The sequence below is a fragment of the Lupinus angustifolius genome, chromosome LG15, assembly GCF_001865875.1.
Source record: "Lupinus angustifolius cultivar Tanjil chromosome LG15, LupAngTanjil_v1.0, whole genome shotgun sequence".
NCBI lineage: Eukaryota > Viridiplantae > Streptophyta > Magnoliopsida > Fabales > Fabaceae > Lupinus > Lupinus angustifolius.
Genome location: NC_032023.1, coordinates 13,264,873 through 13,273,544, shown reverse-complemented (window position 1 = coordinate 13,273,544; position 8,672 = coordinate 13,264,873). Strand labels below are relative to the sequence as shown.

Sequence of the window (8,672 nt, the reverse complement as noted above, 5' to 3'; positions counted from 1 at the left end):
TATCCTAGATTTTTCAAATGCAAGGATACTTTTCTTTTGAAAGATTATTTTCTTTTGGACACTTGGTTTCTTAAAACCACCGCTTTTTGAATAGCCAAGACCTCTTCGGTCTGTTGAGTATCTTTGATCATTAATAATCTTTTCTAAACTTTTACCACTCTTGTTTAGCTTATTAAGTTTAAGGCTTAATGTTGATACTTTGTTTTCAAGAGTTGTGCAGTTTTGACAAGAGGATGATGAAGGTATGCTTCTAAATGCATCTAACTTAGACTTTTGTTTTAGAAATATTTTTGATAATTTGACATATTCATCATGCAAATCATTAAATGCATATTGAAGTTCAGAAGAAGAAAATAGATTAGAGTCATTTACCTCTTCATCAGCAGAATGATGAGATGTCATAAGTGATAGATGTGTTTGCTCTTCGTCTTTTGTTTCAGATGCAGAACTAGTATCATTTTCTTCCTAAACAATGTATGTTCTTCGTCCAGTCTTCGTATCATTCTTTCCTTTGAAAGAACTCTTTTCCAAATTTGGACAGTCTATCTTCATGTGACCAAGTTTTCCATATTCAAAATATGTAAAGTTTTGATTTGAGGTGGAGGCATCATTGTTCTTGGTGAATTTCCTTGTTTGACCAGTCTTTGCGCCTTTGTTCCTTTTTAGGAACTTGCTAAATTTCTTCACGAAGAGACTCATATCTTCCATATCATCTTTTTCTAGTTTATCTCCAGATGAGTCATATTTGTCCACTTTTGCTTTTAGGGAAATATTCTTCTTCTTCTTTTCTTGCTCCTCGTGTTGATCAAGTTGGCTAAGCTCTAGTTCATGTTCCTACAGTTTGCCAAACAAAGCAACCAAAGACATTTTGGATAAACTTTTCTTTACAGAAATTGCAGTTACCTTTGGTTGCCACGTTCTTGTGAGTGATCTTAGAACTTTCAAGTTTAAGTCACTATTTGATAGAACTTTTCTAAGTGCAATAAGGTGAATGGTAAGGTGAGTAAACCTCTTTTGTAAATCAAGAATTTTTTCTCCAGACTTCATACGAAACATTTTGTAGTCTTGGGAAAGAGTGTTGAGTCTCGACCTTTTCACTTCCTCTGTTCCTTCGTGTGTGGTCTCTAGAGTATCCCACATTTCTTTTGCAGACTTACAATTTGATACTCTAAAGAATTCATCAATACCAAGTGCGGAGGTGAGGATGTTCTTTGCCTTTAAATCATATTGCACCTTATTTTTGTCTTCATCGTTCCATGAAGATTTTGGCTTTATTTCCCTTATACCGTTGACAACAGTAAAGGGTATATATGGTCCTTCTTTAATGGTATTCCATATGTCCAAGTCTTGAGATTCAATAAAAATCCTCATTCTAATTTTCCAGAAATCATAGCACTCTCCGACAAAGCTTGGAGGGCGATTGATGTTGGAACCTTCTCCTAGGAATGATCTTGAGACCATCTTGATATAGGATCAGACTTGAGAATATCTTGCTCAAATATAGCTCTGGTACCAATTGTAAGAATGAGGTTGCAACTAAGAGGGGGTGAATTAGTTGACTTAAAAATTATGATAACTTTTTCTGCAAAATTAAGAGTTAACGTGCAACGGAAATATGCAGAAAAATAATCAAGATAAATTGAAAGAGATAAGGGAGAAGAGAATACACAGTGATTTTTATATCGGTTCACCTTCTAGTCCACTAAAGGCTACGTCCAGTACTCTTGCAGCACAAGAGATTTCTTCACTAAGAATTATGAGTTGTAATTACAATATCTCACCCCGAGATTTCTATGTACCTTATACACTCTCTAATCCTTATTCACTCTTGGAAAACACCTTTCCAAGTGATTCTAATCTCATTTCTTTTCACACCCCATAAAAGAAAGTATTCTGCAACAATATTGAAGAATGTACAACGATGGCAGATTGCCTTTACAAGTATGAAAGTAATATAACTTGCAATTCAATCGACTCTTTATGTATACCAAGTCATAATGCCTTTGGAAAACTTTGAAACACTTCTAAGTAACTTCAGAAAAACAACTTTGAAAGTTAAGGACTAGTTGCAAAATGTGTAGAGAAATAACTTCAGAATAAGTTTAAGAGCTTTTGGAAATTGTATAAGAGTTGTGTGTTGTTGTGTATTTGTATTGTGAGAATTAGAGCCTTTATATAGACTTTCCAAACACTCATGGTGCCTTTCTGAAAGTGTAGGAGTTGTTTGAAGTGAAGAGATTTCGTTTGGAGTGAGAACATTTCATTTTGAAATCTGAAATCTGAGGCAACAACTCTCAATAATCGATTACTGACAGTGGGTAATCAATTACCCAAACTCTATGTTCACTGTTCATTTAAAGTCGAATCAGAGTAACTGATTACAGCAATCTGGGTAATCGGCTACTCAACTTTTCAAAACTGGTAATCTGTTACTTAAAGATAGTAATGAATTACTCTGAACAGTTTTAAGTTGGATAACTCTTTTCTCACTAGGGATAGTAACGGGCGCGGGCGGACACGAGTAGTGCTTTCCCGTGCCCAAACCCACAATATTTGCAGGTACCCGTGCGGGTAGCGGGTATTTGTGGGTACCCGTGCGGGTTTTTAATTTTAATTATATATTTATATAATTTGTAATAATTAATATATAAAAATAATTGTTACATGAATAATAATATTTATATGATAAATTTATGATCATAGCAAATCTATGTAATTTATTATGAAATAATAATAAAGTATATGATATATAATCTTAAAATAATAATAAATATATATAAAAATTTAACTAAAAACTAAATATATAAATTTGCGGGTACCACGGGGCGGGTATCACAAAACCCGCTCCCGCCTATAAGCTATTATTGTGGGTACCCGTTGCGGGTATTTCCACGGGTGCCCATGGGTCGGGTTTTTTTGCCATCCCTATTTCTCACACACGTAACATGTTACTTAGATGAAGTAACTCATTACACAGTATTTTTGAAAATTGTTTTAAGTATTTTAAAGTGTTTCAACTTTCTTTAAAAATAGTTTAAGCATTACTACTTTGTATATTTAAGAGTTTTGGGATAGAAGTACCTATAGAGACTTAATCTAATTATCTTGAAGCTTTAATCTTCTTTGTCTTCATAAATATTCTTCTTTTTCTTCTTTTTGGTGATGTTGGTGTCTTCATCAGAACCGTGTCAATGTCAGGAACAAAGATTTTCTTCACAAATATGATATGTTATATGTCTTTATACAAGTTTTTTCATAAATTTTCACCATTCAACAATTAAAATTATGACATGAGTTTTATTTAATCCTTTCTCATTTAATACTTTTATACAAATTTTTCTCTCACTAAACTAAATAAATAGTATACATGTGGTGATTTTTTAGTTGAGAGAAGAAAATTAGTACAATATGTGGTGATTTTTTAGTTGTTTGGTACGATAGAAAATGAATAAAGGTGAAGAGAAAATAATTTAATTATTACTAATAATAATATTTTCTTTGTGCTATACTAATATTTTTTGTGATTTGTGATTGTATCTCTCAATAAATGTCAAACTCATGAATCGAACCTTTGATATTTTTGTCTTTTTATGGATGTAGTGGGTTACACCACTCAAATTATGTCTCAAATCACGTCCTAAATCAATGAAAACATGTAATGTCAATTAAAAAAGATGAGGGATCTATTTACTCAAAGAGTAAGTGTTTTAAATTTCCTCATCACCCTAGCCATCAATTCTAGGAAAATCCAATGACTTAAATTAGTAAATAAATATAAACCATTAGATATCCCTAGAATTGATGTGGAGTAAGTGAATCCTTACTCATTAAAAAAATTAAATATTCAATACTTTTTTTTATTTGTTCTTGATCGTCATTAGTTTAAAACATGGTTTCGGACATATTTTGATAAATCAATTTTGTTCTAATTTTTTCTACTGATTTTCTTCCTAGAGAGAAAACATAATAGCATGGATCCCACCATTTTTTTTATTTACTTTCTTGGTTCAATTATTTTCCGCTCAACCTCCGAAGGATATTGAAAAGGACTAGTTATCAATTTCATTGTTGGTATTGTCAGAGATATTTTTATCCATATGTTAAATGAAAGAATTATAAATGAGTTTCAAGACTTCATCTTATCCTAAAATCTTAAGACATTAAGCATATGTGTTGTAGCATCTCAATTTAAAATGTTTACATGGAAGTAGCTTCTTGTTTGTCTTAATTAACTTTATGCTTTTCAATCTCACCCTTCTTGTAATATTGCACTATAAAATCACCAGTGCCGTGCAAAATCACCAAATACTCAGTGGCCCTACTAAACTTCTCTTGAAACTTTTTGAAAGCAATTGAGGGCAAGATATCATGTGTTTGTTCTTCCAATGGAGACATAATTCGTATTTCCTATATTTATTTATCCAAAATTCAATTGTTTATTCCAGTATCTTAAATGGTCTGATAAACCTAAACACGACAATAATTAAAATAAATCAGTAAAAATAAGTAAAGAAAAGGAGTAAAAACACTTTTATACAATTCTAGATAATAAAAAAGTTTCAATTTAGATAAATTAATTATACTTACCTATTTAAATATTTGATTCAAAGCTTGAATGAAAGCATCTAAATCGTTTCACACAAAAAATTAATACTTGTTGTCATCTCGACAAAAAAGTATCTCTTCTCATGTACTACAAATAAATAATTAAGAAAGTTGTGACAAACTATTATTATAATATATTTTTACCTAAATTAATTTCACAACCTAATCACAATGCATCCAAAATAAGAAAATTTGCTAAATTAATTTTTGACGTAAGGTAATTTCTCAAGAATGAAATTCATAAATTATAATTTTGAAAAACTGAAAATATTATCAATAAATAATTAAGAATCTTATCATAATCCATTCAAAATGGGAAAATTCATAAATTATTATTTTTGACTTAAATTAAATTCTAAACAAGGAAAATAATAAATTAATATTTAAAAATGAGTAAAATACATATTTCAATCAGTGTTGTTGGAACCGGACGGTCCGACCGGTCTGACCGCTGACCGGACTTGAAAATGGCTCTGGTTTGCCGTGTTAACCGAATGAGAGTTGGACCGCTTTGAACCGGAAAAAATCTGGTTCGACCATGTTAAACCCGATTAAACAGATTAACCCGGGAAGTAAACCGGACGGCTCACTTAAAAATAAAAAAAATGGGACAATGTTCTAATAGTTTGTTTTACTATGGTCCAAAAAAAAAGATAAAGAAGTATTATTTCAATATAATGATACATAATTATTAATTGTATAAAGTTTTACCTTTAAAATTTTTAAATATAAATCAAATTAATCTTCAAAAATTTTAAATATAAATCAAATTAATTTTGTAGTATATTTTATGAAATATGAGTAATCTAATTTAAATTACATTTAAAATTTTGAAGAATTACTTTTGAATTTTTCAATTTTTAACGAACAAATTTGTAAAATAGAAAGAATTAAAAAATAAAAAAACCTAACGGTTCTCTTCTTACTTCCAAAAAGTACTTATTTTGAATTCCAAGTCCTATTCAATTCATATCGCTCCACTACACAGCCCTCAATCTCATGCTATGTGCTGATCGCTGCGTCGTCGAACACATTTGCCTGAGATTCGATCATGGCTATCAAACGTAAGAAAACGACAGGAACCAGCGAGAAATCGAAGAAGATGAAGATGATTCAGAAAACATCACCGCCTCCTTCCCCGGAACCAGAGAGTCCTATTAGGGCCATAGTTTGTCTTAAACAAATCGGCGACATGAAACGTTTCGAGGACACCGAGGATTGTTTCATCTTAGGATTCGATCCTACTGAGGCTGTTGTCACGTCTAAGCTTTCGTTGGACAAGAATCAACCTCTTTCTGATGATGTAGCAATCATTTATGAAAAGGGCCAGGTAGAACTAAAATCCGATATTTTTTTAATTTAATCCTTTTACTCTTTATTTTGTGTTTTTTCTTATTATTTGATTGTTTTATGTCGATTTTGTTATGGGTTTTTGGATTCGACGAAAATCATTTTGATTTCATGAACTTTTGTAACTAAGGTTTTGACTTTGATTATGGTGTTGATTATCATATTTTAGGATAGATAATTTTACATTTAAAATATTTTTTGGGTGTTAGAAATTTAGAGTTCAGAATTTGGGGAAGTGACTATGTGAGATTGAGAATTGAAATGACACAGTTAGATTTCATTCCTCAGTTTAACAGATAGAGTATCTTTAATTGTTACTGATATGTACAAAACTTAGATACAATTATTTATTGAGGTGATTGGTGTTGTTGTTATTATGATAACATGTTGATGTAGTTCATAATAAGCAATAAAAACATAACATGAGCTGTTACATATTTTTATTAGGAAATAACATTGCAAACACCCAAAGTCTTGTCCCTACTACTTTTTGTATACTACCAAGGGTATTCCCTAGTGTCTTTTGGGTTGTGTGATTGTCTCTTCCAATAAGTGTCGTTCTCATGAAATAACTACTCTTTATCCCATTTTTTATTCATGGACAATTGAACAATAGCTGAATAGCATAATGCCATACTATCATCTCAATTTCTTTACCAGTCTGTGTTTTTTTTATATTTGAAAAAGTAGCTATTGTCCTGATCAATGATAATGTCAAACAGGTGGCCTGCAGAGATTTCCCACATTCAAGGCATCTATGTTCCAAATTTCCTTTTAAGACCACACCTCATGAGATCCATTGTAAAATGGTAATGCAAATTGCTCTGTTATATACAGTTCACAGTTGCACACTATTATGACTGTACTATTGATTGTGCATTTTTTTACCTGCATTGCCTGTGACAATAATTTGTTTTGAACTCTTTGGATGAATGCAGTGCTACTGTTATGTTTGTGAAAAGGTTGCCCCCTGTTCGTACTGGACCCTTGCCCAGCATTGCAATGCAGAGAATGTTGATTACTGGAAAAATCAGCGGAAGATTGTGAGGAAACAAATTCCACTTGCGGCAGCTACTCGTTGCCCATAGATAATATAAGAACTTGTTTGAATTTGTAGTGTACAGTCAGAGGGTATTTTGAGACTCATAGTATTATGTTGTCCAAATCAAACTTGGATTTGGCACTTTGGTGGGTACCATAGTCCATAGTTAATCTATTTTCTAGACATGGTGTTGCCAGATATTCTATAATAAAACATGTGAAACTCGAGTAGTTTATTTTTGATCTATTCACATGGTCAGTGTAGGCTGGGATTAGGTGAATGTTAGAATCAGCTGTTATTGGATCTATTGGATTCTTCATGGGGGATGCACAAGAAATTATGAAGAGTTATATTTAAGCTTCTGCACAAATTCTTTTTACAATTACTAGTTTAAGGAAGTGATCTGATGCAAGAGGCACCACTTTGTTTCTTCTTACATTTAGGCACCATTAAATGATATAACCACCTCTTTTTATCTATCACTCTGTTTAGGGGCGTGTTCATATTAAACTCCTTATTCTTCTAATCAGTGCATTTGCCTAAACCTGAGACAAGTTTTGTTTTTTTCCTTTCATCTTCTGCTTCTTTTTCCAGAAACAGTTTTCAAATCCATGATCTAATGAAGATGATCACCAACTATGCTCTTCATGTATTAATCATCCTCATGGGCCACACCCATCCATAAAGTTTAATCCTTTTTTGTCTTGAGCCGTACCAGTCCCTCTTACTACAAAACTTGACTTCAATGTTCATGGCATAAATGAAACCATCTAATCAAAGCTGAACTCAAGAATTTCAAAACCAGAACCATGATGGTTCCAAAGTAGTTGGACTTTAAAGGGATGAAATCCCTTTAGTGCAAAATCATCCCTTAATCCGACACCACTTTCTCCAACATACCACCGTCTTCAAAATTAGTAGCAACTTTTGCAACAAAATCAATCTAAAGCCCAACAATTAATTGATCCTTAATAGCAGGAACTGATATTAGATACTATAGGTACTAAAACAAAGGAAAATATAAGTAATTTAATTCCCAAGTCCCTTAATATCTGAAGCCGAGAGGGTTACTGCCATGTTCTGTGAGCAGTGCAGCATTTCCTAATATCTTTGGATTTAATATTTTTTTCGTACATCGGAAATAAATAACAACTTTGGATTTAATATAAGCCATCTGAGCTTCGCATTGATCTTTAATACGTAATAATTCACACACTTCCCAATCTTAAGCGCATCTCTGTATTTGCGTACAAACAAGAGAGCCATAGTTATTAGAATCTTTTAACAACCATACCTACCACAGTACCACATACCAAATCATCTTACTACATAACAAAGTCAATCCTGGTAAATTGGAGACATTTTGGGCAAATTTACTTAGTGTACTTTCACTAGAATTTTACCATAATATTGTAGATTTTGAATTTATTACAGTAGTAGTGTAGTTTTTTCTAAATCGGCAACAACATGTACGATTTCAATTATTATTTTTCTCTTGGACCCACATACTCGGCAACAAGGTTAGAGTTTTATTTTTTTAAGATTTCCTTTGGAAATTGTTGATGGCATTGGAGTTTTACTTATTTATTTATATATATATATATGTAAATCGTGCATCAGGTAGGAGTTTTAGGGTTGCCTTTAGAAATCGTGGTTGGTGTTGGCATTTTATATA

The 8,672-nt window shown here is 32.0% G+C and overlaps 1 protein-coding gene across 1 annotated transcript; it reads left to right on the top strand.

Moving 5' to 3' along the window:
* LOC109327836 lies at positions 5,567 to 7,316 on the top strand. Its single transcript, XM_019561008.1, has 3 exons — positions 5,567 to 5,935; positions 6,678 to 6,764; positions 6,894 to 7,316. The coding sequence occupies exons 1-3, from the start codon at positions 5,657 to 5,659 to the stop codon at positions 7,041 to 7,043; spliced, it is 516 nt and encodes a 171-aa protein (XP_019416553.1). The 5' UTR covers positions 5,567 to 5,656; the 3' UTR covers positions 7,044 to 7,316.